This window comes from Vicugna pacos, chromosome 10 (genome assembly GCF_048564905.1).
Source record: "Vicugna pacos chromosome 10, VicPac4, whole genome shotgun sequence".
NCBI classification, from domain to species: domain Eukaryota; kingdom Metazoa; phylum Chordata; class Mammalia; order Artiodactyla; family Camelidae; genus Vicugna; species Vicugna pacos.
The window spans coordinates 16,334,785-16,355,693 of NC_132996.1; the positions used below are offsets into that span (position 1 = coordinate 16,334,785).

At 34.5% G+C, this 20,909-nt stretch overlaps 1 protein-coding gene across 2 annotated transcripts in view; it reads right to left on the minus strand.

Moving 5' to 3' along the window:
* Nucleotides 1–20,909, minus strand: part of TMEM135 (transmembrane protein 135) — a 209,177-nt gene that overhangs the window by 159,095 nt on the left and 29,173 nt on the right. For both annotated transcript variants that reach the window (XM_072969032.1, XM_072969031.1), the window contains one exon: nucleotides 12,847–12,880. In XM_072969032.1, coding sequence (XP_072825133.1) covers nucleotides 12,847–12,880 — 34 coding nt within the window. The remainder of the gene's footprint in view (nucleotides 1–12,846; nucleotides 12,881–20,909) is intronic.

Below are 20,909 nucleotides of genomic sequence, written 5' to 3' on the forward strand. Positions count from 1 at the left end.
AAAAAAAATGTAGATGTAAAATAATAAAAGCCAGATCTGACAGATTCAGGTCCCTGTGGCCAAACTACATTTTAGAGTAAATGCCTTTTTTTTCTCCTACCCCCTCCCCCCTTTTTTTTTTCTACTTTTCTTTAAATAAATACTTCTTCACAAATACAAGATCAAGTTTTAGGAAAAGTAGTCCTTACCTGCCTCCTGCAACTTTTTCAGCAAAATGAAAACAGCAAAGTCCACTGTCTTTCACCAAACGGCATTTACAAGCTGGGCCAGGGCTTTTCATCCTCTACTTTGTTAATTGTTATTAGAGGTGTGAAGGGCATGCCTTAGAGACATATTCCAAATGAGCTATTTTTCTCCTACACATTAAACCCATTTATATCTCTTAAATTTCTTCATTTACTGCTCACTTTATTGAACCAATTAGTGTATCTTACGCCAGAATGCAAATAATTCCAGAACCTATATGTTGTAGGATACACCTAAATGTAATTTCTCAAACAGCATATCATTTCTAACATGCAATACAGTTAATTGTCAGTTTAAGCTCATATTATATTTATGAAAATTGCTAAGAGGTACCACTAAACGGTACAAGATTTACTGATAGAAAAAACAATCACAGACACCTCTTATCACGTCATTCAGTCATATAATTTAGCAAATGGAGAACCTGTATCTTTCCCTCCAAAAAATTTAACATAAAATGCATTATTTTAAAATTAAGGTATTTAAGCCCTTGAATAAGTAAATGTGTTTTTATTCCTTACCTTTAAATTTCCTTTAAGGGTGATTTAAGTATTTTAATAATTTTATATAGATGATTAAAAGATGATATTTAGCCTTGTAATTAAATTTGTATCTTTCAACAGAAATGAGCATGATAAATACCACACTACAAAAGTCATAGTTCTTTGCTTCTATTTTTAAAAATGATCAAATGTTACATTAAATCATATTGTTGGATATCAAAGTACTAGAAACACACAAAAATCACAAAAACCCAGTAATGTAGTTAGATGACTAGGAGCTACAAAATTTAGTAAGCCAGGGAGGAGATAAATTAGGAGTTTGGGATTAATATATATAAAATAAACAACAAAGATCTACTGTATACATAGGGAACTCTATTCAATATCTTGTAATAACCTATAATGGAAAAGAATCTGAAAAAGAACATATAGATGTATATATATAACTGAATCATTTTGCTGTACACCTGAAACTAACACAACACTGCAAATCAACTATACTTCAATAAAAAGAAATTTTTTTCAAGTTTAGTAAACTAGTAAAAAGTTTTTTAAGGACTTAAATTATTGGCTAAATAAACATAAATTACTTTCCCTTTGGTCTTAAACATGCAACACACTTGAATAGTTTAATTCCTAGAAATACAATTAATGCTTACCTTCTTGACCAAAGTGACATAAAATGATTTAACACAGAAGTGTACTGAGTTAACATCCCAGGCTACTGCCTAAAGCTGTCATAGCAGTGCTAAATTTTTTTAAATACCATCATTACATTCCAGACCTCCAGATTTAACCTTCATTACAAGACCACAAATGAAAACAATCGTGCTCTGTACTGCAACTGTTGCCACATTTAAGGATTGCTTCTTAATATCCATTTATAAAGTCTAGATATCAATAGGTCATCAATCAACAACATTTAGGTAGGATACAGTAGCCTAGAAAAAGCACTAAACCCAATTAAAACCTGAGTTTTCAATACTACCTTATCATATATCAATACGAGTTCAGAAGTCACATATCCTTCCATACTCCATTTTCATAATCTATAAATGGATAATGAAAGCTATCATGCCTATTTAACACGGTGGTTCTGGTATGTTAAATGAAAAACAGTATGGGAAAAGCATTTCTTAAAGCAACAGATAAACATGATACTATGCAGGTATTAGTCACTGAATACAAAGCATCCTGGTTATTTCTACAGGAAAGACAGAAGTAGAAAACAAAATCCCAAACTCTGAAGAGCTTATTTCAGGAAAAAAAAAAAAAAGAAAAGAAAAAGAAAAAAGATACAAAAAATACAGTAAATAAATTAAATATATGAAAGGTTAAAAAAAATCACACTGCTTTTATTTCCCTTTAAATTCATGACAAAAAATATACCCTCAACAAATATTTCTTGGCTTATTTAAGGAAAGCGAAGAGAAGGGAAAAAATAAACTCAGGTTTATTCTGTCTTCTCCCTTGCTAAGAGTGCCACATCCTAGTGCTGATCTATAAACACCCCACAGCCATGTTAAGAACAGTTATACTTCCAGACTTCATTAACAATGACTTGTATAGTCTAGATTTAGTAAAAGAATGCAAAACTAGGAAAGTGAACACCTAGACTCCAGTAAATAAGGCATCTATGGCAGGTCTGGGTCCCAGAACCTACTTTCACATCAGCTTTCAAGCAAGCTTTTTGGGAAACTAATCGCATATTATGAAAATGACTATGCAGTGCTAATAACCCAGATATTATTTCCTTTTTGGAACAATGTCTACAATGTTAAAGTGTATCCTTAACAAGCTAACCATTTTAGTATAACATAATTACACATATGTAGGTATATACACATATATCTTAAAAAGCAGTAAAAAATAGAGCTCTATGTGCAATCAAATATTTCTTTAAATTACTTGTCTTTTCTTATTTTTTAGAATGATTATCACAGTAAAGAAATGCTATGTTTAAAGGCCTCTTATTTCTCTTGGATCATAGTAATCTTTATAATAATTATAAAAGTGATATATTAATTATTCCATTTGACAGATGAGGAAACTGAGACAAAGGCTAGTAAATGGTAAACCAGGACTCAAACTGATGAATGCCAGTACCATTCACTCAAGTCATGAGAATCAAGAGTATCTCCAGATCAGATATTGCCAATATCAATCACTCCTAGGATACAAAATCACTCCTCCTGACTGAACACCACTGATCTAGTTTTATAAGAATTTTAATCAGAAATGGATGTTGAGTTTTGTCAAAAGTTTATTCTGACTCTACTGAGATGTTTATGTTTTAAGTCTGTAAAATGATAAATTACATTGACTTCTGAATGTTAAGCTAAACTTTAATGCCCGGGCTAAACCTCACTTGGTCATGGTATATTATTCTTTTAATATAATACTGGATTGATTTGCTAAAATTTTGCTAAGAATATTGTATCTAAATGCATGAAGGATACTAAGTCTGTAGTTTCCTTGTAATGTCTGTGTCTTGTTTTGGTATCAAAATTATGCTGGTCTCACAACAAATCTGGAAGTGATTATTTCTCTTCAACTTTCTGATACAGTTTGAGTGAAATGAGTAGAATTGGTATTAATTCTTCTTTAAATATTAAAACTCAACAGGGAAGCTACCTAGGCATGGAATTTTCTTTGGGAAAAGGCTTTTCATTATAAATCCAATATCTTTAATAAATGCAGGGCTGATCAGGTTATCTGTTTCTTCTTCAAATTTGCTGTCACTATAATTTCTGTTCATCTGTATAAGATATTTCTCTTTCAAGATTTTCTCTTTATCACTGGTTTAACTGACTATAACGTGATTAATTTCCTTCATGTTCCTTGTGTTTGAGGTTTATCTAGGTTCTTGGATAAGAGTTTAGAGTTTTCATCAAGTTTGGGACATTTTTAGCCATTATTTCTCCAAATGTTTTCCTGACCACACACCGTCTCTCTTGTAGCAACTCCAACTGTATGCATATTGGGCCAATTCAAGTTATCCTATAAGGTCACTAATATTCTGTTCACAGTTTTAAAATTTTTCCCTTGGTGTTTCATTTTGGGTAGTTTCTATTGTTATGCCTTTAGGTTCAGTAATCTTTTTCTTCTGACAAGTCTGCCATGCCATTAATCCTATGCTGTGTATTTTTCATCTCAGGTTTTATAGCTTTCATCTCTAGAAGTTTATTTTGGGGTTTTTTTTCTATCTTCCATATCTCTGCTTAACATGCTTAATATTTCCCCTAGCTTCTTGAGTATATGGAATACAGTAACATTACTGTCTTAATGCCTTGTCTACTGATACTGTCGTAGGTGTCACTTCTGTGTTGATTTCAAATGTTTGATTTTTCTCATCATTATGGGTCATATTTTCCTGATCCTTTTCATGCCTAGTAATTTTTTATTGTATGCCAGACATTGTAAATTTTACCTTGTTGGGTGCTGTATATTTTTTATACTAACATAGATTTTATCTAGATTAGATTCCTTTGCAGATATAGATCCTTTCACACCTTGCTTTTTTTCCTTCTTTTTAATTTGAGGCCAGAACAGTGTTTAGTGTAGGACTAACCTCTGCCCCACACTGAGGTAAAAACCCTTATTCTAAATAATCTTCCCATTGCCCCGTGAATTATTAAATCTTCTACCCTCAACGGTGGGAATAGCAACTATCCCTAGCCCTGCATGAGCTCAGAGGACTTTTCCCTCTAGTGGGTTTGGCTGGTTCTTTCACCAGCTTCAGGTAGATTTCTCACATGCACGCACTGATCAGAACTGAGCTGAGTACTCTGCGACCCTCTGTACACCACGGGAGCTCTCTCCCTTTCTCCTCTGCTACATGCAAACTCTAGCCACCATGTCTCCCTGGACTCCTAGCTGTGCCTTGCCAACCCCAGGACAGAGCCAGGCTCTGCCCCAGTTCCACATTCCTGCTCCCTGGCCTAGCAATGCTCTCCAGGTAGGAAGCCAAGCAATCACAGGGCTCATCTCACTAGCGTCTAACATTTCAGGGGTCACCATCCTTCACTGCTTAAGGTACAATGTCTTAAGAACTGTTGTTTCAATTATTTTTGTTGTTTCAGGCAGAAAAGTAAATCTGTTTCCTGTTATTCCAATCTGACCTGAATCAGAAGTCATCTTTTATGTTAAACATTTAAACACACTCGTTTTTCACATTTTCAGATAATTCTAATACATGTAGTCTTGAAGGTCCGTGTCTGTTATTTTTTCTGGCAAATCTTGATCTTTGTGCCTTGTTCCCTTGCGTACTTGATTATTTCTGACTACTACACAAAAATTGTATGTGAAGGACTTCTGCTTCCGGGAAGATCAGGTATACATACTTTGCCTATTTCTCCCATTAATTACAACTAAAAACCGTGGACGTTATATATAAAACAAACATTTAAAGACTGCAAGGTGGAAAGAAGAAGGTGGACCATCTAGAGACCTTGAGATCCAAAGACTGGCATGGGGGTGAGTACCTGGGTTTCTTTTTGCATTGTATATCCCAGTCTTGGAGCTGAAGAAGCCTGCAAGCCAGAAATGCTAACAGGCACAGGCAGAAGCCTGCTCTGTCTTCCTAAAGGACCAGGAAAAGGGCAGCCTATCAAAACAGAAACATTTAGACCATAACCACTCTACTCCAGGTAAACACCACAGGAAAAAACTGTGGCCCAACCCCACCAGCAGTGACCAAGTGGAGAGCCTAGACTTCTGCCCTCACGAGGCTATAACAGGGCACCCTAACACCCTCAGTGGGGAGGAGTCAGGGGAGACCAAGTTGAGAGACGAGACTTGCATCCCCACCACCAGCTGGAACTGGGCCTCTGCTCCCCTGTCCCCACGAGGGCTGTCAGTGCAGATCATGACCACCCAGCAGCAAAGAGGAGCCACACCTCCCTCCAGGCACCAACAAAAGCCAAATGTTTACTATGTGGGTTGCTTTTTATTTTCCATTTTCTTCTCTCATATGCTGTTCTCCTTTGTCTCTTTTATTTATAGTCCCATGTAAATTTCTGCTCCTTCACATCTGCTTTTTTTAAGTAATTTTTCTTTACATTTGCTTTTCAATTTTTTGACATATATTTGGTATTATCTTTATAAGGCAAACAGAAAATAAAGGTGTATAGAGACTGACTAGTTATGATAAAAACTCATGCCCAAAGGAAAACTGCACCCTTTTTTCTTCTGGCCTAATTGACCCTGTGGTGGTCCTTCAAGCCACTTATAGCAGAGAACCTACTAGTTTCAAAGTCAACCTCCAAACCTGAAATCCTTAGGAGGAATAATTAACTTACTCAGATAGAAACAAAGGACAAAGAAGTGTAAGGCAGAATTATTGCCTGAAGTACCAATAAACCTGCCTCCAAATGGCAACTAGAATAATGATATTTTCTCACATTCCAAACCATTCTGCCCTTTTATCAGAAAGTATATGATCTAAAATCCATCTTCTTAGCTTTCATCCATGCACACCCAGAGAAATTCACAAAACAGTCATGTACAACGATGTCTAGCACCATACTGCTTGTGATATCGAGATGCTAGAAGCAACCTGAATATCTCTCACTGGAAGAATGAACATGTAAAATGTAGCAGACAAAGTATGCTAAAATTAGAGTGATAATGGTTGCACAACTCTGTGAATGTATTAAAAGCCACTCTGTGAATGAAGTTTACATTCCAGTGGTTTTTAGCGCAAAAGGGTAAATTTTATGGTATGTAACTTATATCTCAATAAAGCTGTTATAAAGTACATACAGGGGATGGATATTCTAGCACACTATGCAGCAGTCAGAAGCAACACACACAGGTCTTGAAAATAGGGTGTCAAGTTCAAAGTAAATAATACTAACAATATGGGCAGATCTTCAAATTACAGTATGAAATTGTCCAATAAAAAAAATAAGAGAGAGTCTCTAATAATTCCCCTTTTCACACTCACAAGTCCCCCTGTATGTGTGCCTCTGTGATCAAGAAGACCATGGCAACTTTAAGGAACCTATTCACCTTGGATAGCAAAGTATCTCAGCTTCTACAAAATGAAGAGCTCAACATTGCCTAATGTTATACTGGGTACCAGAAACACATTCCTCAGTGTGACTGAAAGAGTCAGAGTAAGAACAGAGAGAGGAATATTAGCCCTAATCCTGGTACTTGTAAGAAAGCTTCCAACAAAAGAATCTACTAGCTCAGGAACTCAACTGAGGACAGATCCACTTGCCCCTTTGTTTACCTTCCTCTGGGAAAACAAGGTAATTTACTTGGCCTAAAGGACTTGGGTCTCAAGGCTAACAGATTGGGGTAGGGAAAGAAGAGATATTTTATTCACCACCAGAGAGAAGGGTCATTCTCTCTCAGCTTTGCCATTTTCCAAGGTATTTGTTTCCAATCTCCATTCATTCAAAATTGTTCATTTTAGCATACATTATATTCTAAACACTCTTTATAGGTAACAGGGAAATGTCAGTGAACAAGCAAGAGTCCTTGCCCTTAAGCAGCTTATATACAGTGAGGGAAGAAAGACAACTTAACAAACAAGTAAGAAAATTTCAGTATTTATAAGTGCCATGAAAAAAAGATAAGATTATGAGTTAGAGGGGTGAGGGGAAGCCGCTTTAACTATGCGAGTAAGGAAGGGCTCTCTCAGGAGGTGACACTGGGTTAAGAATGACATAAGGAAAAGATGGCAGCCAAGAAAAATCTAAGGAAAGAGATTTCTAAGCAAAAAGAAAAGCAAGTGCTAGGCTATAAAGGAATAACAAGCTTCAAGCATTCCACAGACAAAAAGAAATCCAGTGGAAAGAACGAGAAGAAACAGTAGACAGAGTCAGAGAGGTAGTGGCTTTGTGAGACATTTGAATTGTATTCGGGGTGCAGTGAGAAGTGGGAAGGGAAGGCTCTTCTGAATTTTCAGCAGAAGATCGATAAACTCTATATTTGCATTTCCACGACTCTGATGGCTGTGGAAAACAGGCTGTATAAGAAGGCAAGGGTGGGAAGATGTAAACCAGTTATACTATTCAGATAGCTCAGGCAAGAGATGCTGGGGCTCAGACTGTGGTTATAACTGTGTAGGTAATGAGTCACTGTATGATCCAGAGTATATTTTCAAAGTAGAATAAGATTTCGTTATGGACTAGACCAAAGGTGTAAGGAGAAAAGAGTTAAAACTCCTAAGTTTTTGGCCTGAGCAACTGGATGGATGGTTGATGCCATTTGCTGCAAAAGGAAAGCTTAGGGGGGCAATTTGAGAGAAAGTATTTATAATTGTTTTTTGAATTTAATACTTTCAGTTTATTTTTTTCAAGTTCATCCATCAAATTTCTCCAACTAGTTTATAGTCCGTTTTGTATTTCCTTTGTATCCTCATGTGCCCAGCACAGCTGATATATAATAACTACCTGCTAAATCTAATTAAATTGAAGTGGCCTTACAAGAAAACATATGAATCAACATTTTCAAACCTTATGTGAAAAATCAAATACACATGTTTTAATCACAGACATTGTGTGTTTAAAATTAAAAAAAAAAATGCTAGAGACAAGCCTGCTAGATATATGTTTACAATTTTAAAATGCATGCATTGTTGAATGCCCAGTGCATAAATGAAACTGTAGACAGAAGTTTTCAAAAGAACTTACAAAGAAAGATTTTTAAATGTCATAAACTATAATTAAACTAAACAGAAATGAACTACTCTTGACATCGCATCTTAAATAACTGTTAGCAGCATATAATGAATTTTGAAAGACTAGAATCCTCAGTCATTGTCACAACCAACATAAATAAAGGGAAGTCATGTAAATGTAAACTCTTCTGTGTTCTCTTTTGAATCATACTGTGCAAGGCTGAATCCTAGCAGCTGGTGTTCTTGTGGGTAATTGGTTCTGGCGTATTAGCCCCAGGAAAACATTTCTATCACTTTATAGCCATATCTTGGGCAGAAGCCAGAGAAAATATTTAATTCTTTGTGTCATACCTTTTCTGCCTAACTTTTATACATTTTGCCCTTTAACAACTAAGTCTCTATCAATTATAAAAATCTTAAAAAACTGTACAGTACACTTTTCCTTTCAAAATATGCTAACATGTAACAAGAAAGACTGACATTTTCAGATGTCGTTTAACTAAATTAATTTTAATTAAATTTTAAGACTTGGTAATTTTTAAAACTGCTCATTAATCACTGAGGCCAAAAACTTAGATCTAATAACTGAGACTCACCAGGGCTTACTGACAGATATCATGAATAATAAAAGTAGCTTGACAGATTTTTTTTTATAAAAACTGAAGTATTAATAGAGATGTCTCTTATTCAGAGTACATAGCTCGTCACCTGCTTCCTATGATACTAACATAAACACAATTAGCAACATTTATATTCACAGCTACATAGTATAAGCACTGTTCTGTTTTCTGTTTTGAGACAACTATCAACGTTAAAAAACAAAAACAAAAAAACACAGATGAGGTTTACTTCCACTGGTTTACAACTCTCTCCCCCAGTAAAGTATAAGGTCTTTGGAAGCAAGGACTATACCTTGTTCATTTTGGTAACCCCAATTTTACCAACAGTGCCTAAATAGTCGATAATCATCAAATGTTGCTTATTCTTTGTTTCTTCCTAAAACTTGGCCTCAACCTGCAATCCTCGGAAAGGCAAGAATTTTGTCCTGTGATCACCAGTGTCACGTCCCTAAGATGCAGCTACCTCCAAGTCCTCTCCTTTCCTCGAGGTTCAAGTCCCAAGTGATTCATAAAACCTTCTCTGATTTCCCCAGCCCAAAGCTAACTCCCTTTTCTAAAATTATAAAGACTGTACTGTCTAACCACATATTTGACATGGATATTACTATCTTGGACTATTTATTACCTATTCATCTAAAATTCAGATCTAGATATATCTTGTTCCCTCAACTAAATTAATTTCAAGGATAGAATTATGGCTGATACTTGTGTCCAAATACCTACCAAAGTGTTTTGCACTCAATAATTGGTCCCTGATAAAAATAAAGACAAAGATGATAAAGACAGTATGAAGCCAGTTTTGCATATTTCTCTATCAGGTATTCATTCAAAGGCATGGCAATGCCTTTGACATTTTCTGGTCAAAATAATTAAGGAATGGGTAGCTGTCACAGCCAAAACTAACAAAATGATACCATTATGAACAAACAGTATTTTATTATCTCCCAGCATTTTCAGTGGGACTGTGTATACATGTATATGTATAAAACCAACCCACTGTAATAAAAATATTACCAAGAAGTATGTGAAAAGGTAGGATTAGACCCCCTAAAAAATGATTATTTAATACTATGAGCAATTAAAATTGTATGGCATAGTAACAAAAGATGTCACAAAACAATATGCCTCCAATTTTTTAATGGGTATATAATGGGTAATGTGAATGTGCATCTATTTGTGTGCATTTATGTATGTACACTGGAGGAAAGGGAAGGGAATACAAAAAATGAAAATGTTAAGTAATTACTACACAGTAAAATTACAGATGATTTTCACTTTCTTCTTCAGGCTTTTCTGTACTTTCCAAATCAGAAACACAAACCTAAATACTTTTCTTAAAACCTCCCAAAATTTAGAATTTTCATTGTTGATGTTAAAATAAGCCAACAATCTCAGCTTAGTGTAGTGAGCGATGTAACAGAGTTATAGAATAAAATTATTTCTTAAGGCTATTTTCAGTCTCTGAAAATATTTAAAGTCTTATCTATTCTGCACTAATCACCATCTTACTATAGCAATAGTTACACAGCAATAGTAAAAATAAAAGGCTCTATTTAGAGAAAGGGAAGTATGAAGATACTAAGATTATCATTAGTATCCAGAACAGATCATGTACAAAATTTACTTTCCTTTGGACATAGTAAAGTCCATGTGTAAAGCCTTCGATCTCATTAAGTTTTTAAATTATAGACCCTTTAAAACCGGCTGACAAAAGATAAAATGCCAATTCATATACTACATTTTCTGAAAAACTTTACTAATACTGAAATGTATTAATCTGGACATAAAAAATACAAATCTACTTAGATATGTTATCACTCCCCTAACACACACAAGAAATTTTCCATTTTGAAAGAACACAATTCAAAGGTTTACTCTACAATTGAAATACTATCAAAACAACATAGTACAGTGACTCTGGAAAACATTTTAATAGTTCCTTTAAAAACTAAACATTCATCTGCCATACCACCTGGCAAGTGCACTCCTGGGCATTTATCCCAGAGAAATAAAAACTCATGTTCACACAAAACCCTGCACATGGATATTTATAGCAGCTTTATTTTTAATAGCCAAAAAACAGAAACAAGCCAGATGCCCTTCAATGGGTGAACAGTTAAATAAGCTAGTACAGCCATACCATGGAATATTACTTAGCAATAAAAAGGAACAAACTACTGATAAGCCTAACAGCTTGAATGAATCTCCAGAGAATTATGTTGAGTGAAAATAGACAATGACAAATAGTAGGTACTATATAATTCTATTTATATAACATTCTTGAAATGACTGTAGAAATTACAGAATTATAGAAATAAAGAATAAATAGTGGTTGCCAGAGGTTGGGCGATAGAGGTTAGAGTGAGAGAGAAGTGAACGTAACTACAAAAGGGCAGCGTGAAGAATGCCGGTGAAGGAAGTGTTCTCTGTCTTGACCACAGTAAATAATGTAAATGTCCTAATTTTGCTACTATTAACATTTTTTTAAAGATAATACCGTTGAGGAAAATTAGGTAGAGAGAAAATGATATTTCTCTATTATTTCTTACAACTGCAATATCAACCTATGATTATTTCAAAATAAAAAGTCTAAAAAAATACAGTAATTTTAGGGTACTTTCCAACATTGATCATATCAATCAAAATCAAGTATCTTCTCTCCAGGTATTTACAATCTAAATCAAGGAACATAAAAATAGTTTATGGAAGTTTACGTAGAACTTAAAGGTAAATGTATAAATACATATAACGTTTGGGTATTAAAGTATCACCATGTGGTAGCATAGGAAAGCAGGTGCATGACTAAAGGGAAAAAAATGCATTAAAACTCAAATGCATTCTAGTATGCAGACATAATTTTCAAAGTTTTTTTTACAAAAAAGAAAGGAAGGCAGCACCTGAAATAGTTTGATGCTACTATTACAGTTTCCAGGGCACCCTTTGATTCATCTTTCAGCCCTCTTCAGACATTATTTCTACTCTACCCAATAGCAAATTCCTGGAGTACAAGGACTGTCTCTAGCATGCCTTCCAGCACACAGCACAGTCACTGATACATGGTAAGCACAGAGTAAAAATTAAATATTTTAGAACTGAAATTAAGCTGCTAAATATAACTCTCTTGCTACAGAATTCAAAAACCTATCCTTAGGTAAATAATTATTTCTCTTTTCTTAATTGAATTTTTCAATGTTTACTATCAATTCCATTAAACAACTCTGAAAGATTTTAATATAGATATGTTTTTTAAAACACAAATTTGGCAATGAAAATTACATAACCTTGATTATTTACTTACCATAAAGCACATCAAACTAGACAGTAATGTCAATTCTGTAAACTTAACAATTTAGAAGCCTGGCTAATTATATTATTAAACATACTCAGTATTTGGAGGTAGAATCAATGCTATTCTGATGTCCAAGAAGAATGTACATCATAAAAGCTCATCCTTAAATCATTTTTCCTGTAAGAAGTTAGCAATAGAAGCAGAGCATGAAATGAAATTAAAGACAGAAAAAGAGAGGGATACAGATACAGATATATATCCTATCAAAGACGAAGATCTAAGCTTAAAAGAAAAGAATCATGAAGGGCACAGGGCAGTGAATCACTTTCCTCCTGAAATAAGTGCAATTCAGTCCATGTGATGGGAGTGAACGAGATAGCAGCAAGGCTATTTTAAACATTTAAGTCTGTTCTTTAAAAACAGACACAGAAAATATTCTCAAATTTAAGGGGTTTTCCCTTCTCTTGTAAGGGAACTTGATTTAAAAAAAAAAAAAGAGGTTAAAAAAAAGCACATGGAGAAACCTCAAAAGCAAAACAAAAAAGAATTACTTACCAAGTTGGCCATATAAATTGTGAGCAGCCCTCTCCTGCAAATAATTTTAAGAGACAGAATGAGACTAAGCATCAATGTGACTTAATAATCACTTTATCATTTTTTTTAGAAATCTATCAAAGCAATTATCGGAGTTGAGAAAAAGGGGTACATTACGCTGAACTAAGTTTTTAGTACCCTAATCGTTGGATCTGAATAGATTATACAACTCATTCTGTTCAGCAGTCATTAAACACTCTGTTTACTGGTCATTAATTTCTCTCTTTAAAATAACTATTGCCTAGTAATTGTTAGCTAGACTTATTGTGGTAATCATTTTGCAGTATGTATCAATATCGAATCGTTGAGTTCTACAACTGAAACTAACATAATGTTATATGTCAATCATATCTCAATTTCAAAAATTACTATTGCTTTATCATTATTGCTTTATCATTACTTATTAATAGGAAGAGAGGTACAATTTGCTACTAGTCCATGTTTATGCTAGAGAATTCTAAATTTAGTGAAGAAACCTAACAAATTCATCTTGCCAAGAGGTCAAGGCTGGAACAATTCTAACTAAGTGCAAATTTATTTTCTAAAATTCAGGGATTCTATTTGTTTCACACACAATGGAACTGTTCCTTAGATATCATGACAAATCATACTAAATCATCTTGTTTTAACTTCATTGTCAAGTGAAAAGCGAGGCACTAAGTGAACTTTCTAACACCAAAGGATAAATAAAAGCTCTGTAAACACTCACTTGACAGAAAAATTGCATACTTACTAAATCTACCTAATGAGAATTCAGGTAAGAAACTCAAAGATAAGAACAATTTTATGCCTGAATCATTTTATTATACTTATACTGCATATGAGACCATAAATGAAATATATCCTGTTCTCCCGGAAGGAGGTCTTTAACATTTTAAGAGTTCAAGGGAAAAAACTCTGAAAATTATAAAAATTTATTTGAGTTTCAATTATAAACATTTTTATTACTCAAAGAAAAAGATTTCTTGTGTATAAAGCATGGTAAGTACCAAAATCAAATCACTTTTCATTTAAATGCCAGGTGTTGATATTAACATCATCAGTCAAATCTTGATGTCAGATCCAGTCATGCTTAGTTTTGATTGTTCATCATTTAAAATGACTTAATAGGATTTTTAATATTACTGAAGCCACATGGAGGCAGTATGATATAACTGAACAACACTGAAGTGAAGTGAGGAAATCCAGGTTCCAGGTAAGTTTAATTCTCTAGCATTCTGTAGTTTTGTCATTAAAATATGGGAAGAAAACTAGTTATATAACTTACGTTTTTAAACATGAAACCTATTTAAAGAAAAAAACTTACACTTATCACCAATATATAAAACATAATATTGGGCCCACCCTGCTTGAAATGGGAAGGGGTCCAGACATACCCATTGAGCCATACTCCCCCAATGTCCCTCTTCAGCAGGTCCTGAAATGCAACTCAAGAGAACAACAGAATTCTATTGCTCCCCTGAAAAAGAATTTCAGAATCACTGATGATGTGTAAGACCCCTTTTTAGTTGTTCTTGTCTATGATTTGTACATATGAATTGACATTGTTCTTCCTAATTCTTACCAATCTTATAGTTCCTACGGATTCTAAATCATAAATGTTCTAATAGTACTTATTTTACACAAGTTATATCAAGAAAAGTTCGGGTAACATCAACATCCAAGAGTCACACAAACACAGCAAAGCTAAATCCTTCTCAGGTGACACCTATTCTTACCAATGGCTGGTTACATATGAAGGAAAGAAATTCTTAATTACAAAACCAAAATAAAAATATAATTTCTGTAATTTCAGTGGTAGTACCTGAAAATACATTTCATTCTAAAGTGAATTAATGTATGTTATCTTCAAAAACATTTGTTCCTCTAATCCAATTCTGCCTTTAACACTGACAAGTAATCCAACTCCAGAATCACCACTAGCTTCCATCTGTAACTGTTTATCTCTACTGAGCAAAGATTATCTTGTTCACCTTCATAATATCACAAACCTGCAATAGTACCAGGATAGGCACTAAACAAATGGTAGAGGAACCCAGCCTTATAAAAAAGAACACATAGTAGACATACTTAATAGAAATATAGTCACAAAAGATAGCCACTAGACAGGAGGGCCGATTAATGATACCAATTTACTAGCAAGCAAAAACATGATCCTTTTATCTTACACCTGCATAAAATTTAATAATTTACAAGGTATACTTAATATCATGAAATCAGATTTTATCTTCTCACTAGTTCTATGTAGTGTAACACAGATACAATTTTCCTCAGTCTATTGAAAACCAAGAAGCAGAGAAATTAAGTGGTTTCCTTAAAGATAAAAAGTAGCAAAAAGCAAGCTCATCCAATTCCAGTTTCATGTTTTTTTCCAATGCTCCGCTTCTACAGCAAAAAAAAATCTTTGCATTACTAAGTTTTAATTCTAAAATTCACTGACTTGCTTAATATGGTGTCCTAACAGGCTTCTGTGCCTTAAGGATGAATAAAGCCTTGACACACTCTTGTCACTGGAAAAAAGCAGAGGATGTACTGTTATTAGATTATGTCCTGTTCTGGTCTCAAGTTTCAGTTTATCGTTTCCAAATAATGAGGAAGATCACCTCCTTCCCAGCTTTATTTGAATTCCAACCCAGAGCAAACAGCCTCAAGAATGAGAGGTCAGTATCTGTGAAGGTCATGATATGTTGGATTACATAGCCACTCTTTGGTGCATTTCCCTGCTACAGTGTCTTCCACCTCCATTCCAATGTCAACCTGGTAGGTGCAGAATATCAGAACAGTTAATTTATTTTATCACTTCTCCAGAGATGTTCAGTATTACAGGAAACTGATAAGTTAATTAAATACCATTTTATTATTTTAACACTTGACTATATATAGCCTAAGTCTGAAGACAAACATGTCACTCCCTTCCTAGTGGGTTAACTTCTCTCTGGAAACCAAGTTATAACATTAAAACACTGCTACAACAGTGATGGGGAAGGGGGAGGTGCCAATTAGAACAAAAGACTGCCTAGGAGTAAAGAGGGAGGGCTGGGGTCAAGAAGGAGGACACTATCTTTTTAAACTTCACAAATCCGATACACAAATACTCCCAGTCTACTGAGCATCACTAGATCAGAAGATTGGTGAAGCTCAGTGAATAAGCAGTCTAAAGTTAGTGGAGTACTTTTTAAAACTACAGATAAGTTTCTTTTTTTTTTTTTTTGATGGGGGAAGGGGCTGAATCTCTCAAACCTTCAAGCAAAATGCAAGTGGGTGTGCACAGCAGAGGGTATTATCTAAAAAAGTATTAAGAACCCCTGCTGTAAGAACTAACTCTATGTAATCAGAGTATCACTATTCCTACGGGAAAATAGTAAAAATAATTAAATTTTCTTAACATCTCAGTAAACTAAAAGGTATCCTCACATTCTATTGAAATTCCAAGTATTCCCTTCTAATGACATTATTTTATCTAAGTAGATGGACAATAATGTTTTTTTCTGGCAACTTCAGTGTGTATATTCTTTAGCTAACTTGCTCAAATTTCTAACACTGTAGGTAACACATTTCATAACTAAAGTTACTACAGAATACAGTTAGAATGGTATAACGTCTAAATTCTAAATATTTATATATTCTATATATACATATGTGTTCTACAGATAAGGAGAAATTAGAGATTAAAGAAAAGCAAAGTGAATGTTCCTAAACATTGTAATGGTTTACTAAGAGATGCTATTTAATCATTTTAGAAAGTCTTTCAAGATATAACAGATTTTCATCTGTTAGAATGTTTTAGAAGAGTGTAAAAATACTTTTTTAAGGTATAGGAATGCATAAGATAAACTTCCAGTCTAGAACAAGAGTCTATAATTATGTTCTATTATATATACAGTAGATAATACAGAGTATGCCTTTCAGAAGACTGCAAGGTAATTTAATTTTCTTTTGGTGAAGATAACATGACACTGAAACTTGGAAATACCAATTATTTATTATAGGCCAAATTCATGGTATTCTTTTATTCACATATTATATAGCTGCATTATTTTGGTTATATCTGCTTAGAAGTTTCACAACTAACAGTGTAATTTAACAACTGAACCCATGAATATGCTTAGAATAAATGTGCAGTTTTTGATACTTTAATCCATGTCCGTGTTTGAGCACCCTGCAGTTTTAATTTATCTAAACTAATACTAAATATCAAAGCAAATCCATAACAATTCTACAAAACAAAATCCATCAGAACAACTTCTTTCTGAATCACAAACAAAGCACTTCCTAGATAAAGAGAAAGAAGACTAGTTCCTAACAGCCCACCTAGGGATAAACTAGATGTTACCAACGCTTCCTGCTGAGTCACTATGATCACAGTTCTTTGTGGCACAAATTTTTTAAGCAACCCTGGAAACAACTTCAAAGCTTTCGAAGAACCCCACAGCGATGCGATTAAGATTTAAGTAAGCTGCCCTCTTACAAGGTGTCAAGAACTAGCTGGCAAAGCATGCTTAATTCTGTAAAGGCAGACTGGGAAGGATGGCTGGATGGATGAATGGATGGATAGATGGATGAGTGGATGAATACGCTGGAGAGAGAGGAAAGAAAGTTAAATCAATACAGATGAAGATATATTTATGAATATAGATAGATCTTCCCTTACACATCTATACATCCATCCTACATGTGTGTGTGTGTGTGTGTGTGTGTGTGTATAACCATATTGTATGTTTGTACCTCATTAAATGCTTTTTGAAAAGCTGATTATACAACTGAGTACAAAATGTATAATCTGAATAAAGATTTCATTATAAATAAAGCTTTAGACTTAAAAATTAAGATTACCACTATTTGCTAATTTAAAAAAACTTCCAATCCTCCACATTCTATTTCTTCCACTTTTTCTAATATATTATAAATATTTATTTTTAAAAGGATGATCTGACAACTGATCCATTGATAAAAGATCCAAGGAAAACTGATTCCTTAAATGTTGCTGTTTCCCAGCTTCTAACCTCAGACTGCCTTTTTTTTTTAATTTAAGTATAGTTGATTTACAATATTGTATTAGTTTCTGGTGTACAGCATAGTGATTCAGTTATACATAAATATATACATATTCTTTTTCATTACAGGTTACTGCAAGCCATTGAATATAAGTCCCTGTGCTACACAGGAAGACCTTGCTGTTTATCTGTTCTGTACATAGCAGTGTACATCTGCTAATCCCGAACTCCAAACTAATCTGCACCCCCCTGCCCAATTCCACCACTAGGTAACCGTAAGTTTTCTGTCTGTGAGTCTCCTTCTATTTTGTAAATAAGTTCACATCATTTTTTTTAGATTCCACGTATAAGTGATGTCATAAATTTCAGACCATTCCTTATTCTGAGCTTTGAGACCCTGATCTTCTACCAGAGCTTCAATGGCCACCTACAAGGAGGAAACGTCCCTTCTTACTTTTATAACTTCCATGCTTCTCCTGAGTTTACACTCACATTTCAAGCTGCCTACTGTCTCCACCAACACATCATCGATTTTCTTTGTGAATTAAAGGCATAATTACAAATTCCTTTTCCTTAAAGTAAAAACTATAATACTAACATGCTTCACTTGGGGCACTAGATATAATCATTTTTAAACACACACAACTTAAAACTTTGTAAATTACTTACGCTCTATTAAGAGATCTTGATATTTAATGAAATCTTTTTTTCATATTTAATGAAATCTTAATAAAAATCTATAGTAAGTAAAAAAAACTTTTCAAAGCAAGTAAGACCACTAAGTTAACTTTTGCACAATTCAAGATAAACACAGACCAGACTTTCTTAAATAAGACACACTATAAAGCAACTTGGAAAGAAAGAAAGCAAAAAGACTCGCTTTCCTGGGCTTTAAAGTTAACGCCAAAAACAATTTTTAAACTCGCCTTTTAAAAAGTTAAGTCACTAGCTGCTGAACAATACTATAAAATTAAATTTCAAAGTTTTTAATTAGACCCCAAACTAGTGTTTGTGGCTGATGTATGTATACACACGTATCTCTCAAAAAAGGAACTCAAGAGCTATTTCCAGGTATTAACTGCATCACCTAATAAATAAAAATCAACATATATCACAAAAGTTCAACTACGTAACAATCACAAAAAGATAAAAATCAATTTTTCTTCAGCAACCATGGGATAATACTTAAAAAGAAGCTAAGTTTAAAATTCTGAATAGATCTCAAAACAGTAAATTACTCCAATTAATATTTAGAACAGGTCATAATCTAGAACACCTATAAATTTTCTATGAATGCCCAGTGTCTATGAATAAAACACTAGTGCAATAGCTTACTTGAAAAAAATAAAAGCAGAAAGCTTCAAAAAAAATCAACTATTAAACGTAAAAAAAGAATAGGAAGTAAACTAGTAACCAAAATCCAAGTTATCACCTCACTTTCAGGAAATCTCTTTATGCCTTAAAAAGTTACAGCTTTTAAAAACTCAGTATTAGTTTGGTATTAGAGTAGTCAAGCAAATGTTGATCTTCAAAGAAAAGTTTGACTGCTTTGAAACTAAAATTGTAAAGATAAGACCTAGACTAACACATCAACAGGAAAGAACTGAGAAATCAACAACACACACTTATATGAAAAACTGATCAACGACAAGGAGCATTACAACCCAGTGGAGAAAGAGCAGTCAACTGAATTCCTAGTGCCAGAGTAAATGACTGTTCTCCCCAAAAAAAATAAAAAGAAAAAAAGAAAAGGGGAAAAAAAGAGATCCATGGAAAGCAGCCTCTAAGATGGACCTAAACTTATTTCTACATTTTGCGAGACGACAATATTAACACTAAGAAGCTATAAAGTTAAAGATAACAGTCTGTAGAATAAGAACAAAAAAGAAAGGAATGGAAAGGAAAGGGGGAAAAGGGAAAAGGAAAGGAAAGAAGAAAAAATAGAATTCTAAAAAAAAAAAAACTATTCTTCCAGTTTCCAGTTTCCATGTAAGGAGCTAGGAAGTGATCAGTCAGTTCTAATGCTAAATAAAAAGCTGAACAAGCTGAAAAGTCAGTATCCATAAGAGACGTAAGGTCACACTGCCAACTGGTGTGCCCAAAACTGGAGAGACTGCAGGCAGATACAGAGAATCACAACGTACCAGAGCAGAGGCACAAGCTCAAGCCCCGGAGGGAGGGAATGAGACCTAGGACAGGAAAACCCACACTGTAACCGATAAGGAGCAGGAGGCTCAGTGCGGGAGTTGGGACAAATAGTAGGAGGCACAGTCAGAGTTAAAAACTCCAGGGGCACCAGCCTTATGGGGGCCCCACACTTTTGTGTTTTACCTCCTAGAGCTTGACTGAGTTCTCACAGTGAATATCAGAGAAAAATCCTCTTATGCTTCCAAGCAGGGGGACGGAAAAGGAACCGTTTTGAAATAAGCCAGAGCGCCCTGTTCTTAAGACGTGCCCACAGGAGAAACTAGTTAAACAGAGCCTGGCGTGCTGGGATATTATCAGAACTAACTCACCTGGGGAGGAAAATACCCAGCTGTAGGTGGCTCCAGAATTCCACAGGAAAGAAGTGAAACAGCCTACTCCAGCACACACTAGCCAACCCGCCCCGCCAAGCAGGAGGGGGAAATTGAGAAACACTTGTGAAGTTCACAGTCCACAGGCATAGGCTCACTGGAAGGCTGAAATCTAATCAAAGGGCTATAGAACACTTCCCCTCCCCCCTCCCTTCCCACCACCTTACTAAAGGCCTATTTATAGCAATTGCTTTTACCTGGTACCTCCTGTCTGACTAACAAGAAAAAGTTACAAAGCAAAACACAACTTGAAGAGAAGAGCAAGCATCAGAACCAAACACGGCAGGGGTGTTGGAATTAGCAGATCTGGGATTTAAGACAACAGTGATTAATATGCTAAGAGCTCTAATGGACAAAGTAGACAGCATGTAAGAACAAATGAGCAATGCAGGCAAAGAGATGGAAATCCTAAGAACCATAAAGAAGGCCTCTGACGGGATTACTTGTAGACTGA